Genomic DNA, 17,493 nt, shown 5'->3' with positions numbered 1-17,493 from the left:
CTTCTAATTTTTACTAGCAGAAAATGTTTAGGTACTGATTTTGAGATCATTTTGGTAGATATTACTTTACAAGAGCTAAGCATATTTCCTAGAATTTTTGAATGGTATTGTGAAAGATACTGTACTTTTAAAGAAAAATCCAAGAACTAGTTCCAGCCTTGCCCATTTCCTTTGCCTTAGAAAAGAAAAACTTAAAACTTGGTGTGTTTGCCTCGTCTAGTTTCAGCAGCCATATCCCCAAAACATACATTATGCATGGGCTTGTCAGTAACAAGCCCTGTAGGATATGTTGATAAATATGCAAAATACGTGTACCTATCCTGCTTAATGTAAACCAAACAGATCGAGCCAGGTCAGGTTTTTTTAGTGAAGTCGGGGATAAGCTTACTATCAAAAACAACCACTTTTAAGATGTTTGTTTATTCTTAGCTTTATTCCCTGGATCCCAACATTTCTCAATTAATTGTTCCAATGCTACAGTAACACACCTGCTACGTTGAAACTGACCAACAGAAACTACAAGATTGGCAGCCCTTGTTAGCTCACTGAATGCTTTGATTGGCCGGTTTAATAGGGTGGGGAGCGCAGCCCTCTTTCCTCTCTTCCACCAAGGTTTCCTTCATTGGATTGACCAGCTGTCAGATTGAACCCAAACCTGCCTCCTTTTGGTGGTGTTTGTCTGGATCGCAACACAATAGCCGAGGGGGAGAGCCTCCCCTTGCAAGCTCCGGTTGGCTGGACTCAACCGTGGGGGTTTCTGATTGGTCCAATGAAGGAACACCAAGATAGGTTGCCTAGTGATCCTTAGGAAGCTGATGTGTTATTCCTTCTCTGCATCGAAGGATCAGGAAGTTTGTGTTCTCTGCGTGGCTAAGAAGTTTTTCACCTACCGAGACGGGGATTGGGAGGGGGGAACAGGTGCCCTCCTAATATAGAACGCAAACCACCGCCTGCGTCCACCATAACCCAGGATTAATATCAGGTAAGCAATGGCTAAATTTCATTTCCCAACGTCCAAAAAAAAAAAAAAAAAAAACCCTCAAATTTTGTATTTTATTTTATGGGGAGAAGGAGGTTTTATATATTTGGGACCATTCGGTTTGTTTTTCTAGATTTCATTTTTAACTAGTAAATGTCCAGGGTAAATAAGTTTCTCAAAGGAGATTCTCCTTTATTGTTTTCCCAGAGGGTTTAAAGTTTTTTGGATTAAGAAATAGCCCCTAGTCACAGTGCCAGGTAAAAGCAGTGCCCTTAAGCATTTATTTCATGGTTCTATTCCTCCTTCACTCTTCTTCCTGCCTCCCACCAAAAATATTTGAAAATATAGCCTTTTACAACCTGCCTTGTAAGTCACTTCTCTTGTATTTCTGTTTTTAACGTCCACATGCATTGTGAGTATTTGTTTTAATCAGTATATATTTATTGAGCAATTGCAATGTTAAATATGTGCTAGTTGCTATGAAGGATATAAAACCCCAAGAAGACAATATTCCTGCCCTCAAGAAGTTTACAGTTGAGAGAACCATACTAAAGAGAGACTATAATAAATGCTTTAAGGAAGTAAGTGTAAATAAAGTTCTACAAAAGTACAGGTGAAGGAGAGATGAATTCTGGCCATGGGACATATGGGTAAAGATTCACTTAAAGTTTCACAGTGAGTCTTCAGTGGGCCTTTGAAGAATGGGTAGAATTTAGAGAGGAAGGGAAAAGGGAGAGAACCACAACAAAGACAAAGGAACAAAGGCAGAAAGAAAGCACAGGACAGACGTATTTGATGAAAGTATTAACAGGGAGTGCAATAGGAAATATTGCTGAAAGGTAGAACTGGTTCCAATCTTAGTGGCTGTTAAATATTGTCCTTTTGTTCTCAAAAAATATTTTCTTTGTATAATTTCAGCTTAAAAATATTTGTTGTATAGCATCTTAAAAATGAGCATCTAGATTTGTATAAAATGTGATAACTTTATCACAGATTATTTAGTGCAGTTTCTTTTGACAAGATTTCTTAAACTGGTGCTTGGTGTAAAAGGCATGTGTGTTGATTTTTTTTTTTTTTTTTTGGATTGAGAAAGAATTGTTACAGTTTGATACTGTCTTTCTGGTTCTATTTGTTAACAACTGTGTACACAAAGTCTGCAAGATGGCTAGCTAAAGCTAGGGATCTGAGTCTACTGACTGGAATTACTGCATGTGATTTTCTGAGTGTTGTTCTCTAGACAGGTGATCTCCAAATTGAGTGCATGATACGAGTTATTAATCATTATATAAGCACACATATGGATTTTAATTTTTTGCCACTCCCTTCAGAAACAGGTGAGAATGACCACTTTAACTCACCGGGCTCGTCGCACTGAAGTAAGCAAGAACTCTGAAAAGAAGGTAGAAAGTGAGGAAGACTGTAATCAAGAGAGGAATCCAGACATTGAAGACCCTGGAGACTCCAAGGATATACGCCTCACCCTTATGGAAGAAGTATTGCTCCTGGGACTAAAAGATAAAGAGGTAATGCCATTAGGTTTGCTAGGCTATCTCAAAAGACTCCAATATTAGAATGGGTTATCAAGTAATCTGATGAAATCTTTTTGTCAGTGGTTAAGTTGGCCTTAGAATTGTGAACCAGCCATCTGGGAGAGGAATTTGGCAGGGTGGATGATACTTGGAAATTAAAATCCTGAAGTGGAATGATATGAAGTGTAATTAAATTTTGTTTCTTGATTTGAAAGCTAGAGAAAGGGAGAGAGAGACAGAGATCTCTTGTCTAGTGGTTCACTACCCAAATGCCTATAACAGCCAAGGCTGGGCCAAGCTGAAGCCAGGAGTCCAGAATTCACTCTGGATCTCTCACATGAGTGCCAGGGACCCAAATATTGAGCCATCACCTGCTGCGATCCGAAGTGTGCATAATACCAAGAAGCTGGAATTGAAAGTGGAGTCACGGCTGAAACCAAGGGATATGGGATGCCACTTCACCAAATGCCCATCCTTGAAGTATAGTTGAATTTCAAAGTTACTCCAAAATTTTAGAAGATACAGAAGAGGATAATACACTATATAGTTTTATACTTGTAGCTTCCCAAAACAATTTGATAGTGAAATAATAATCACATTTAAATAAGAAATAGAGCCCACATGTTGAAGTCTTTTTGAGCTTTGGAGAGAAAAAGTCTTAAAAGATAAGTAACAAGTGTGATTAGATATCTTACAGAAATAGATGAGGGATAGATTTTTTGTAGTATAACAGTAGTAATTTTTAATTCTCTTCTTGAAGATCTTTAAAAGATAAATGAAGATTATTTTAATTTTAGAAAAAATTATAAATAGCTTCAGCTTAACTTTTTTTCTAGATTTTTCTGTATTATTAGAATTATGTGGTTTAAAGTAGAATTGGTCTTGAGGTAGTATGTTCTGTCATATAGCCAAATATCTCTAGTTTTTCTACTAATAATGTACACTATCCTTCACTTGTTATCTAACTTTTTACTATGTTTTCCCATCTCTCTCTTTGCTCATAAAGAGGTTATGAAGGCATTTAGATGTAATATTTTAAACACACAGATGTGGCCGGCGCCACGGCCCACTAGGCTAATCCTCCGCCTGCAGCACCAGGTTCTAGTCCCAGTTGGGGCGCCGCATTATGTCCCGGTTGCTCTTCTTCCAGTCCAGCTCTCTGCTGTGGTCTGGGAGTGCAGTGGAGGATGGCCCAGGTCCTTGGGCCCTGCACCTGCATGGGAGACTAAGAGGAAGCACCTGGCTCCTGGCTCCTGGCTTCGGATCAGTGCAGCGCACCAGCTGTAGCAACCACTTGGGGGGTGAACCAACGGAAAAGGGAAGACCTTTCTCTATGTCTCTCTCTCTCTCTCTCACTGTCTAACTCTGCTTGTCAAAAAAAACAAAAACAAAAAAACACATAGATGTAATATTTTAAACAATATGCTTTCTTTCCAAGAAAGTCTTAAGTAAACAGAGGTATATTTATTATTAGCCCTCAGTTTTGAAAACTTAGAAAATTAAAATGTTAGTTTATATAGGAAAATACTGTATTTGGTTTCCATAACTGTGCTAAGTTAAAAATGAATTGGCTGTTTATACCTCTATTACCATCTCTTCCTTTCTGCATTGTTTCCTCAGCTTTGCATTTTGTTTATTTTTCCTTCTCAGTTTTTTGTCATGTCAGATTACTAGCCTGAATAGAACTTGGAAGAACTGTTATAGTCTCTGTATTGTTAATATTAGGAACATGTCCATATGCACTTGACCAAAACACAGTATATGAAAGTGTTTCCATCCATGCATATGAAGAGTATTCAAAAAGTTCATGAAAATGCATTTTTGAAGCAATTAGGGATTTCAAAATTTTTTGTACCAAAACATCTTTTAATTTCTTTTTTCCTTGGACTCTCTGAAGTACTCTTATATTAGAAAATTTCGCCTAGAAGTTATTTTCCTCTTTGCTAAGAAAGTTGATAAGGCTCCAATTTTATAAAGAGCAAGTAAATGAAAAGGCAAAACCAACTCTGCAAAAGAATGTCAGATTGCCGCTGAAGATTAGGTGGTATAAATACTGTTTTGAGATGTTTATACAATGCATAGGAAACATTCCCTGACTGTAGAATATTTTAGAACTAAAAGCTACTTGATTTTAGTTTTAAATAGCTAGTTTTGATTAATTTCCTTATGACCTGACGCTAGACACTAGGAATTTTGCTTCTTTGCTGTGGAAGAATTGCCCTTGTATTTGTCTTTCTATATTTATAAATTTATAATAGTTAATAACTAATACAATTTTTAGAAATAGAATAAAGGACCTCATTAAGATCTCTGGCCATAATGAGTACTCAGCATACTGGTTGTACATTATACAAATGGGGAGAAAATAATTAGCCACCTTTTGAATTGTTATAATTTTATTTTAGAAGATAGTTGACAAATTTTTTTAGCTTTCATTTGCCTCAGAAAGAATGAGACCTGGATTAGGTTCCCAACTCCTGGCTTCAGCCTGGCACAGCCCCACTGTCCTGGGTATTTGGGGAGTGGACCAGTGGATAGGAAGCTGTCTGTCTCTATTTCTCTCTCGCTCACTGCTTCTCAAATAAAAATAAATAAATAAATATTTGAAAATAATAAGACAATTTAAAAATGTTTAGACTCTTTCATTGTGGTATTGGATGAGAAATTTAAATGTCTCCCCAGAAGACTGAATTTCTTAAATTTTGTTTTCAACTTTAATCTAGAATTCCTCTTTGGTAGAGTAGTAAAAAGTGTGCTCTTATTTCTGGGCCTCTATTTTGGGTGGTGCTTTGGGATAGTCAAGAAGAATATTGGAGATATATCACTACTGCTCATTCTACGTCAGCATCTAGTTGCACTGATTATGCTTTCTATAACATTTAAATCTTTCCCAAAACTATCATCCTTTGCCATTAGAAGTAGTGCTGTTAATAATTAAGAGTGGAGAAATGAGAGAGAGGAGAAGGGTGGGAGTGTGGACAGGAAGGAGGGTACGATGGGAAGACTCACTATATTCCTAAAGCTGTATATATGAAATGCATGAAATTTGTGTAACTTTAAAAAATTGAAGAAAAATAAAAACAAAAATAAATGCTTGTGCTTTTTACAAAAAAAATTCACTTTAGTTATAAGGATGATTTAAAAAATAGAGTAGGACTTTGAATTGTAAAAGTTCACACTATTATTTTCCCTTGTGTATTTTGGGGGGAAAAGTATAAAACTCTATTCTTAATATTCATAAAGAATTTAAGCAATAGAGAGAAGAATAATTAACAAAGTAAAAAAAAAGAAATCTTTCCTAGATATATTGTTAGTCAAATTTTAGTTGTTAAACATTCCGTTTTTTCAAAAATTATGGATAATTCATGCATATAAAAATGTATAAAAATAGTATAATGAATTCCAAGTAACCTATATCAAGCTGTCTCTATACATTTAGATAAGATAGAAGTATAGTGAATTATGGCTGGCGCCACGGCTCACTAGGCTAATTCTCCACCTTGCGGCGCCGGCACACCGGGTTCTAGTCCCGGTCGGGGCACCGATCCTGTCCTGGTTGCCCCTCTTCCAGGCCAGCTCTCTGCTGTGGCCAGGGAGTGCAGTGGAGGATGGCCCAGGTGCTTGGGCCCTGCACCCCATGGGAGACCAGGATAGGCACCTGGCTCCTGGCTTGGGATCAGCGCGGTGCGCCAGCCGCAGCGCGCTACCGTGGCGGCCATTGGAGGGTGAAGCAACGGCAAAAGGAAGACCTTTCTCTCTGTCTCTCTCTCACTGTCCAATCTGCCTGTCAAAAAAAAAAAAAAAAGTATAGTGAATTATGGTTATTAAATATAATATAAATGTCTTGACAATCATATATGTCTAAAAGTCACAATTTAAAAATTTGGAAGTAAGTATGGGAAGGATTTTAAGAGTCTTTATTTAAAAGAAAGTGATAGAGAGGAAGGGCATGGAGGGAAAGAGAGAGAGAGAGATTGAGTTTCCATCCACTGATTCGTTTTCCCAAATTCCTACACACAGCCAAGGCTGGGCCAGGCTAAAGCCAGGAGCCAGGAACTACATCTGCTTTTCCTATATAGGTTCAGGAACACATATATCTGTGCCATCATTTGCTCCCAGGTACATTAGCAGGAAGCTGGATCTGTAGCAGAGCTGGGACTCAATCCCAGGCACTCTGACAGGATATGCTAGTCCTAAGTGGTGACAACCCCCTGATCTCTAGTGCCCTCCACAACTTTTATCTTTCGTAGCAAGAAGTCAATTAGATATTGCCTAAAATTGAAACATTTAGTTAAAAAAATGACCTGAATCTCAAAATAATTTCTTCTGTTAACCTTAGAAAAGAGTATTTTAGGAAATATCTCTAGTAATAAATGTATGAAAATCAGTACTTTCACCAATTTTACTTCATTTTTATTTTCTCTTATTAACTATAGATCAAATTCTATTTATTACATGTTACTTTAGAAATTATACATATAGAGATGGATACTTTGGCTAGTGGTTAAGATACCACTTGGGATGTCTGTATTCCATATCAGAGTTCTGGGTTCAGTTCCAACTCTGCTTCCAATTCCAGCTTCCTGCTAATGTGCATCTTGGGAGGTAGCTGGTTATGGCTCAAGTAATTGGGTCCATGCCACTCTCATGGAAGATCCTTATTGAATTCCTGGCTCCTGACTTTGCCTTGCAAAGCCCTTGCTGTTACAGGTATTTATGGAATGAATTAGTGGAAGGGAGATCTCTCTCTCTCTCTGCCTTTCAATTAAAATAAATGAGTAAACATTTTAAAAAAGAAATGGGAAAAAAGAAATGGCTACAGATACCAACCATAAAAAGGTACATATTATCACCCATATATTCCATCACACTATTAATCATTTGAATGTGTGGAAAACCAGATGTTTTTCTATTCATAAAATATACATATCCTCTCCCCCACCCACCAACTTTCCCATCTGCTTTTCTTCTAACCCCAATTCTGTGTAGAGAAAATTCTGATTTTTACATACATCCAAATAAAAATAAAGCAATGAAACTTATGGGTGATTTTATTTTAGTTTTTATGATTTTTTTTCCAAATTTTCTTCAATATGTATGTGCTACTTTGTAATCATGGAGGAAATTTTTTTAATGTAATAAAAGTAATTTTACTTGAATTTGACAAAAGGAAATAGCAGTTAACCTGTACATTAATTTGCTTCATTACAAGATATCACTTAAGAACTCAGGTTAAGAAAAGAGCTAATAGGGATGGCATTGTGGCACAGAGGGTTAAGCTACCACTTTCCATACCAGCTTCCCATATTAGCACTGATTTATGTACTGGCTGCTCACTCCCATCAACAACAGCTTATAAAAAACAGAAGACATTATGTGGCTTTGGCTCCTGATTCAAACAAACCAACTATTAAAAAAAAAAAAGTATTTATTTTTATTTTTTAAAAAGATTGCAACTGGCACTGTGGTGTAGTAGGTTAAGCCTTTACCTGTGCTGCCAGCATCTCATATGGGTACTGGTTTGTGTCCTGGCTCCTCCTCTTGCCGTCCAGCTCTCTGCTATGGCCTGGGAAAGCAGTGGAAGATGGCCCAAGTGCTTGGGCCCCTGCACACAGGTGGGAGACCCAGAAGTTCTCAGCTCCTGACTTTGGATTGGCTGAGCTCCGGCCATTACAGCCATTTGGTGAGTGAACCAGTGGTTGGAAGACCTCTTTCTGTGTCTCTGTCTCTTTAACTCTGCCTCTCAAATAAATAAATAAATCTTTAAAAAGAAAAAGATCTATTTATGTATTTGAAAGGAAGAGTGACAGGACGAGAGAGAAAAAGAAGGTGGAAGAGATTTTGCATCCACTGGTTCACTCCCCAAATGCCCTCAATGGCCAGGGCTAGGCCACGCCAAAGTCAGAAGCCAAGAACCCTGTCTTGGTCTCCCACATGAGTGGCAGGGATCCAAATACTTGGAGCCATCATCTGCTGCCTTCCCAGGCACATTAGCAGGGAACTGAATCAGAAGTAGAGTAGCTGCGGCTTGAACTGGTGCTCCCATATGGGATGCTGGCATTGCAAATGATGGCTTAACCTGCTGCACCACACCACCAGTGCAGTATTTATTAAGTCGACAGAATGAGAATATTTGCTGAATATATGATAATATTAAAGGATAATATTAAAGAATTCTTGTTAATTGTGTTCAAGTTTGATATTGGTATTACTTAAAAAAAAAAGCCTAAACCTTTAAGGAGAGTACTGTAGTATTTTATGAATAAAATGATATGTATATAATAACTGGTATTTAACACAGAAATAATCTGGCTTAGTTGAGGTGAGAGGTATATTGGTTGGCTGTCTTTGTCTATATGAGAAAACATTAAACTGAATTTTTTTTTTTAAGATTTATTTATTTTACTTGAAAGTCAGAGTTACACAGAGAGGAGAGACAGAGAGAGAGACAGAAAGAGAGAGAGAGGTCTTCCATCCGATGGTTCACTCCCCAGTTGGCCTCAACGGCCAGAACTGCGCCAATCTGAAGCCAGGAGCCAGGAGCTTCCTCCGGGTCTCTCACGAGGGTGCAGGGGCCCAAGCACTTGGGCCATCTTCCACTGCTTTCCCAGGCCATAGCAGAGAGCTAGACAGGAAGTGGAGCCGCCAGATCTCAAACCGGCGTCCATATGGGATGCCGGCGCTTCAGGCCAGGGCGTTAACCTGCTACGCCACAGCAGTGGTCCCTTAAACTGAAATTTTTTAAAGACATTGAGGCATTGTTTTCTTAACCATATGATTCAATTTTAGATGATATCCTAGTGACTCCTTGCTTTGAAAGATGGTGAAATTAGGACTTTCACAGTTTGTTCTACCTCTATTCCTCAATAATTTATGAAGGTTTATAACATACATCATTTTGTTTTTCCATAAATCACACCAGTCTTTTCTATTAAAGAAAACCCCAAAATAGTGATTGGGAGAAAAGCAAATTAGAAAATTAGTGGAGATAAGAGGAAAAGAGATGTCTGTTTTATATATATATATATAAAGAAAGATCTGGCTTTATATATACCTAAATGGTAACAGTGTGATGAAATTTATCAGAGATTTTTTTTTTTAAAGATTTATTTATTTATTTTGAAAGAGTTACACAGAGAGAGGAGAGAGAGAGAGAGAGAGAGAGAGAGAGAGGTCTTCCATCCACTGGTTCACTCCCCAATTGGCCACAATGGCCGGAGCTGTGCTGATCCGAAGCCAGGAGCCAGGAGCTTCTTCCTGGTCTCCCACGGGGGTGCAAGGGCCCAAGGACTAGGGCCGTCTTCTACTGCTTTCCCAGGCCGTAGCAGAGAACTGGATCAGAAGTGAGGCAGCCGGGTCTTGAACTGGCGCCCCTATGGGATGATGGCACTTCAGGCCAGGGCATTAACCTGCTGCGCCATAGCACCGGCCCCCAGAGATTTTTATGAATTGTTTTTCTTTCTAAATTTTCTATAACATATATGCTTGTTTGTAATCAAGGTGAGAAAATATATTTGAAAATAAAAGTCACATTTACACTTCCTAGTTTTGAGCTTCTAAGGTTTGAGCATATCATAATTTCCTTTAATTGTTTCTAAATACATTAAAATCATTTGAGTAGTTGCAGGCAGATAGATCTGAAGCCTATATACATTTTCAGATTTTTGCTTCTCCTTTCTGAATTCTCTTGCTTCTTCTATTCTTTTTAAAACATTATTTACTTGTTTATTTTCATCTGAAATGCAGAGAGGTAGTGAGAGATATCTTCCATCTGCTGGTTCACTCTCCAAATGCCCCCAACATTCAGGACTGGGGCAAGCCAAGACCAAGAGCCTGGAACTCAATTTGGGTCTATCACATGGATGTCAGGGACCCAAATGTCATGGTATGGCTGGGTCCAGGTTGTTGTCACCAACATAAGATTGAAAGAATGAAAACACAGGTAAAAGTTAGCAAATAAATAACAAGATTTTTTATTAACCAAGCAAAAATACACCCTTGAGAGGGAGTACAGGCAAGCCCTAGAGTTAGCAGTACCCAACAAAGTGTTCAGGATCATCCCTTTCAGAGTTAGGGAGCCTTTTTTCTTCCAGAAGCCATTTGGAAACTTATAACATCATGCACAGGCCATATGAAATTGTCAACCTAAAAATTAGCCTGCTGTAGATTTATTGGATTTTCTACAAGGACATTCTTCACCCTTGATATGACCTGGAGCCTGCAGCTTTACCTAGGGCTGGGTTTGAGCCCTGCCCATTTCCTTGCTTTTCTTTAGGAAGTTTCAGAAATGTCATGGCATCGTATGCATGATGGGACTAGGAGTGTCAGCCATGGTAATTTGATTATAATGGTATTACAGTTAGCTATAGGTCATTGCAGGGGCACAGTCAGTTGCCAGAATGGTTATTTTTGGCTGGAACCGGTTCTAAACTGTGGTTTTCCACAATTCAAAGGATGGAGTAAGGAGGGAGGGACCTGTGTGGAGCAGGTGGAATCATAAGGAATTCTGGTGACCTCAGTTCCTCCTTGCTGGTTCCCTTCTTGTCCATATCACAACTCCTTGAGCCATCACCTGCTGCTTCCCAGGGTGTGCATTAGCTGGAATCAGAAGTAGAGCCACAATTTGAACTCAGGCACTCCAATATGGGATGTAAGTGTCCCAAGTGGAGTCTTAATTACTGTGCCAAATACCCACCCCTCTTCTATTCTCTTTGGACAGTATATAGCAATGAAAATTACTTTTTTTCCTAAGTAACAGATTTGGGGGTGGGTTGGTAGGAAAATCATATAAGTTACTGTTTGGGAGTGATTAAATCATTTAAAAAATTTTTAAAGAGTAAAATTTGAGGATATTTTTACTGACCAGAATAAGATTTAAAGCTTGAACAGTAGTGTTCAAAGATTACCATTTGCTTTCCTTTATTTTTTATTTCGTTTTCACTGACAAAGCATTACTATGTCATTTTATTTTCTGAACTTTTGGCAGTGGGTTTCTATTAATAATTAAATAATCTGATCATTATGTAGCTCTGTATCTAGCCACTCAACTTTTAAAACAAGCCTGAAAGGATATAATCTTCTTCTAGTTCATTAAGAAATTTTGTCTATTTGTATAGATTTTTTTAAAGATTTATTTATTTGAAAGTCTGAGTTACACAGAGAGAGGAGAGGCAGAGAGAGAGAGAGAGAGAGAGGTCTTCCATCCAATGGTTCACTCCCCAGATGACCGCAACTGCCGGAGCCGCGCCTATCCAAAGCCAGGAACCAGGAGCTTCTTCCCAGTCTCCCACGTGGGTACAGGGGCCCAAGGAGTTGGACCATCCTCTACTGCTTTCCCAGGCCATAGCAGAGAGCTGGACAGGAAGTGGAGCAGCCAGGTCTCGAACTGGCACCCATATGGGATGCTAGCACTTCAGGTCAGGGCGTTAACCCACTGCGCCACAGCACCGGCTCCTATTTGTATAGATTTTTACCCCATTAAGCTGAAATAATCTTTTAAACCAAAAACATCCAGGTTACAGTTCCTCATTCCCCAGTATGCTTAAACAGGGTGAGGTTTTGATGCTAGATCTAGTTAATGAAATCTCTCTTTGAAAATATGCAGACATACAAATATGAATTGGAGTTAGGATGGATCACATTGATTTGTAAAAGAGGAATTTAAATAAATTTGGAAAGCCATTCTTTGAATAGAACACTTTAAGGGATAACACTACATTAATTCTTCTTATAGTACCTTTTGGAAGAAAAGATAATAAAATTAGTATTACTTGTAGAATTTTTTTGGTAACTCTTTGAGACCATTATACTTTGGATAGGCATATAGATAAGTCTCTAAGAAGATGCAATAAGATTTCTTCTCTTACGGAAGGTATAGCAAATTTAATATTGACTCTTCAGATATGGGGAAAGGGAGAGGCTATTTTTTTTTGAAATTTTTCTTAATAAAATAACATTTTTTACTATGGATAATTTGGAAAGGCTAGAAAACACATTTTAAAGTAGATTTTAGGAGCCAATGTTGTGGCGTAGTAGTTTAAACCTCTACCTGCAGCGCTGGCATCCCATATAGGCACCAGTTCAAGTCCTGACTGCTCTGCTTCCCATCCAGATCCCTGTTAATGTGCCTGGGGAAGCATCAAAAGATGGCTCAAGTCCTTAGGCCCTTGCCACTCATGTGGGAGATCAGATAGGGCTCCTGTCTCCTGGCTTCAGTTTGGCCCAGCTCTAACTGTTGCAGCCATTTGGGGAGCTCTCTCTCCCTCTATCTCCCTTCCTTTCTCTTTCTGTAAATCTGCCTTTCAAATAAATAAAAAATAAAAGACTTTATTTTATATAATTGTGATAATTCGGGTTTGTTTTTAAAAAATTATTCATTTTTATCTATTTGAAAGGCAGAGAGAAACAAACATATAAATATCTTCCATCTGCTGGTTCACTCCCCAAATGCCTACAGTAGTGAATTGTGAGAATGGAGGAAGGGATAGGGATTCTAGGCTAGGCCAAAGTCAGGAGCCTGGAACTCAAGTTTGGTTTCCCCACATGGGTAGCAGGGACCCAACTACTTGAGTCATCTCCAGATGCTTCACATGGTGTGCATTAGCAGGAAACTGGAATCAGGAGCTAAGCCAGGACTCAAACCCAGGTACTCCAGTATGGAATGCTGGCTTCTCAAGTGGCATTTTAAGTACTGTGTCAACCACCTGCACCTAATTGTGATAATTTTGAATACACGATTTTGTACCTGGCTTTTTTCATTCAACTTTATCATAAACATTTTCTAATGTTAAATATTTTTAAACTCCTTTATGCATAGTTTCTAATGATGCTTTAAAGTTTCTTTGTTTTTGTTCTTCTTTTTTTCTTCGAACAGGCAACTTTAAGACCTTTAACCTTCATAGTTGTCTTAAGGTGTGTCTTCAAGGAAGCTTGAATAAGGAAGGGTACTTTGAATACTTGAGTAAACAGAAATTCAGCATAAAGTATTGACTGGAAATTTGGCATAAAATGTTGACTGTGTGAATTTATTGAGCTCCCATTGCCCAACCTTTTACAAGAGCAAAATGACATCATTAATTTAAAAATGTTTAAATGTATAGTGTTTCATCTCAGATTTTCTTTTAGGAATTTATTCCACAGAAATACATACACAAATGAATATTTTTATAGTATCACTTTGAAAGGCAGAGTGACTGGCCAGCACGTGGTTCACTAGGCTAATCCTCTACCTGCGGTGCTGGCACCCGGGTTCTAGTCCCTGTTGGGTCGCCGGATTCTGTCCTGGTTGCTCCTTTTCCAGTCCAGCTCTCTGCTGTGGCCTGGGAGTGCGGTGGAGGATGGCCCAAGTGCTTGGGCCCTGCACCCGCATGGGAGACCAGGAAGAAGCACCTGGCTCCTGGCTTCGGATCAGTGCAGTGTGTCAGCCGCAACGTGCCGGCCGTAGCGGCCACTTCGGGGGTGAACCAATGGAAAAGGAAGACCTTTCTCTCTGTCTCTCTCTCACTGTCTAACTCTGCCTGTCTAAAAAAAAAAAAAAAAAAAAAAAGGCAGAGTGACAGAGACAGAGAGATATAGAGAGAAAGAGCTATTCCCAAGGGGCCTCAACAGCGAGGGCTTATCCAGGTCAAAGCTAGGAGTTCAGAACTCCATCCAGGTCTCCCACATGGGTGGCAGAGGTGTCAAGTACTTGGGCCACCATCTGCTGCCTTCCCAGGTATATTAGCCTGGAGTTAGCTTGGAAGCAGAGCAGCCAGGATTCAAAGCAGTGCTCAAAAATAGGATGCCAGTGTCACACAGGGTGGATTAATTCACTATGCCACAATGCGATCCTATCAGAGTAATCTCTTTCTATAAATAATGTTAATATGTTATAGAACATGTATATAAAAATCTACAAAAACATTCACTAGGCTATAATAGTGGTCATCTGGAAGGAGTAATCATCTGTTTTTTCTTTTTTATAATCACATATTTTTATAGTCAGGACAAAACAAAATCTGCTATCCAAAAAATACCCTTCTCCCAATCCTCCAAGATTCTCTGCTGGTCATGAGACAGTGTGCAGTTCCATCTGTTTTTAATTTGTTCTCAAATTTTCTTCTCTTTTTCCTTGCATATGTAGTTCTTAATAATGAAATTGAGTGAGTGAACGGTTACATCTTCATGCTCATGTACATCAAAGTATTGTCTCTTAATCCTTATTATAGATGCTTTGAGAGTTCACTAAGGACCTTAGAAATGTAAAATAACTATATCTTCCCCTACCTCCAGGTTGTTCTACACCTGGAATGGTGTCATGAGTTTGTTCTATTCTAAGTATTGCCACAGATGATATCATGGTCTCTCTCAGTCGTTTGTGTACTAGGACACAGGGCACATGTACTGTCACCTCCTTTCTCAGTGATTTTCCTTTTCTAAATCTAGTCTTTTTCTTGTGGTTATGCAGTTATTTGTTTTATAATTATTTTCTAAAAACTGTACATGTATACTCTGATATTTTTCTATTATTGCATATTACTAAATAAAATGAAGCTTAAAAACTCATTTGGAGAGTTTTATGTGTTTTGAGATGCTATGATGGGCAAGGATGAAATTCATAACTACAGTTTCTATATCCTGGTCTCTATGAATTTTTTTTAAAGATTTATTTTATTATTTATTTGAAAGGTAGAGTTACAGAGAGGCAGAGGCAGAGGGAGAGAATGGTCTTCCATTTGCTGGTTCACTACCCAAATGGCCGCACTGGCCAGAGCTGGGCTGATCCAAAGCCAGGAGCCAGGAGCTTCTTCCAGGTCTCCCATGCAGGTACAGGGACCCAAGTACTTGGGCGTCTTCCAATGGTCCAGGCCATAGCAGAGAGCTGGATCAGGAGTGGAGCAGCCAGGACTCAAACTGGCACCCATATGGGATGCTGGCACCTCAGGTGGCAGCTTTACCTGCTATGCTACAGCTCTAGCCCCTCCATGGTTTCTTTATATAAAGTGCTTCTCATTTATAGCTCTGTTGATGATTTGATACCACTGTCACTGAAAAAGAAGTTATATAGGAAGAAATCAACAAAAAAACACAAGGAAAACTTTCCTCCAATTACTTTAATACTAGCTGAAATGTTTGCACACCTGTTGAACTTTATAATCCCTTGACTTATATGTAAATTATGTCTAAATAAGTTACATGTTCTGAAGTAAGTTATAGTTTAACCTTAATTGGGCAGTTTGATTTTATAAAATTAAATATTAATCTAAAAATGTAGCCTATTCCCTTCTTAAATAAGAATCTCAAATATGATTCTTGGAGACAGGCAGGGAGGAGACCAATCTTGGTGTTGGGCTGCAGATCAGAAGCGCTTCCGGAAATTTGGAGCTGTCTAAGGGGTCTTTATGGCTTGGCCTGAACTTTTGCCAACTTAATGTATATTTACTTTCAATCGTATATGTATACTTCATAGGGGATATTCTCTTCTAAAGAAATGTATAATTAGTGAGGACAGTTGATTGCAATGTAATATTCTAGAAGATATAAGAGAAGAGTATATAGGCACACCCAGGTGAGGAACGTAACCCAGACGGTGGAGTGTAAGGCAAAATAATATTAGAGAAAGTTATATGGAAGATGTGACCCTTGTACTCCATCCTTAATCACAAGGAGTTGGGGAAGGAAAAGTATTTGTTCTTCCAGACAAAGAAAACAATGTGTGCAGAGGCCAATAGGCAGAAATGATGCATTGAAGGCACTTAAAATAGTTTAGGATAGCCAGAGAAAGGGTTCTAGGGGAAAGAGGCGAGACGGGAGACCAGTAAGCAGCTTCTTGATTTGGGCACTATACAAAGATATTTAGACTCAATCTTTTTTCTTTTTTTTTTTTTTTAAGATTTATTTATTTATTTGAAAGAGTTACACAGAGAGGAGAGGCAGAGAGAGAGAGGTCTTCCATCCTACGGTTCACTCCCCAATTGGCCACAATGGCCAGAGCTGCGCCAATCCGAAGCCAGGAGCCAGGAGCTTCTTCTGGGTCTCCCACGTGGGTGCAGGGGCCCAAAGACTTGGGCTATTTACCACTGCTTTCCCAGGCCATAGCAGAGAGCTGGATCGGAAGTGGAGTAGCTCGGTCTTGAACCGGCACCTACATGAGATGCCCGCTCTTCAGACCAGGGCGTTAACCTGCTATGTCACTGTGCCGACCCCTAGATTCAATCTTGAAGGCTGAGAGGAGTATTTGAAAGATTTTTAAGCATAAGGGAAGGGAGTTATATAATTACACTTGAGTTTAAAGATCATTCTGGCTAACGGGAGAAAAATGGAATTGGAAGACCTTTGCTTCTGGTACTGTGGTGATCAGACTTTTTAAAAAACTTTCTAAAGTTTATTTGAAAGAGTAAGGCAGATATAGTGATCCCATCCACTGGTTCCAGGACTGGGCCAGGCTGGAGCCAGGAGATGGGAACTCAATCCAGTTCACCAATATGGATGACCAGGACCCAATCACTTGAGCCCTCACTGCTGGTTCCAAAGGTCTGCATTAGCAGGGAGCAGGAGTGACCCCAGAGCCAGGCACTGAATCTAGGTGCTCCAATATGGGTATCTTAACCACTGGGATAAACACCTGCCCTGGTGATCAGATTTTAAGTTCTGAATAAGCTTAATTTTTAAGGTATTATGAAACCTTGGAAGGTAGAAGTAATCTCCAAGAGCCCCCAAACACTAAAATTAAAATACAAGGATGATCCTCTGCCTGCGGCGCCAGCACCCAGGATTCTAGTCCCGGTTGGGGCGCTGGATTCTGTCCCAGATTCTGCCCGGTTGCTCCTCTTCCAGTCCAGCTCTCTGCTGTGGCCCGGGAAGGCAGTAAAGGATGGCCCAAGTGATTGGGCCCTGCACCCACATGGGAGACCAGGAGGAAGCACCTGGCTCCTGGCTTTGGATCGGCACAGCGTGCCGGCCGTAGCAGCCTTTTGGGGGGTGAACCAACGGAAAAGGAAGACCTTT

The 17,493-nt window shown here is 39.4% G+C and overlaps 1 protein-coding gene across 3 annotated transcripts in view; it reads left to right on the top strand.

Moving 5' to 3' along the window:
• The first annotated feature begins 799 nt into the window (after positions 1-799).
• The window catches only part of GOLPH3L (golgi phosphoprotein 3 like), a 45,887-nt gene continuing 29,193 nt past the window's right edge, over positions 800-17,493 (top strand). For 2 of the 3 annotated variants that reach the window (XM_062192193.1, XM_062192192.1), the window contains exons 1-2: positions 800-982; positions 2,308-2,502. In XM_062192193.1, the coding sequence (XP_062048177.1) occupies positions 2,320-2,502 (183 nt within the window). In that variant the 5' untranslated portion in view covers positions 800-982; positions 2,308-2,319. Of the gene's footprint in view, positions 983-2,290; positions 2,503-17,493 lie in introns of those variants that run through there. The other variant, XM_062192194.1, reaches the window with a different exon arrangement.

The sequence above is a fragment of the Lepus europaeus genome, chromosome 5 (assembly GCF_033115175.1).
Source record: "Lepus europaeus isolate LE1 chromosome 5, mLepTim1.pri, whole genome shotgun sequence".
NCBI lineage: Eukaryota > Metazoa > Chordata > Mammalia > Lagomorpha > Leporidae > Lepus > Lepus europaeus.
The sequence above is the reverse complement of the archived record's forward strand: the minus strand, read 5'-3'. Positions and strand labels throughout refer to the sequence as shown.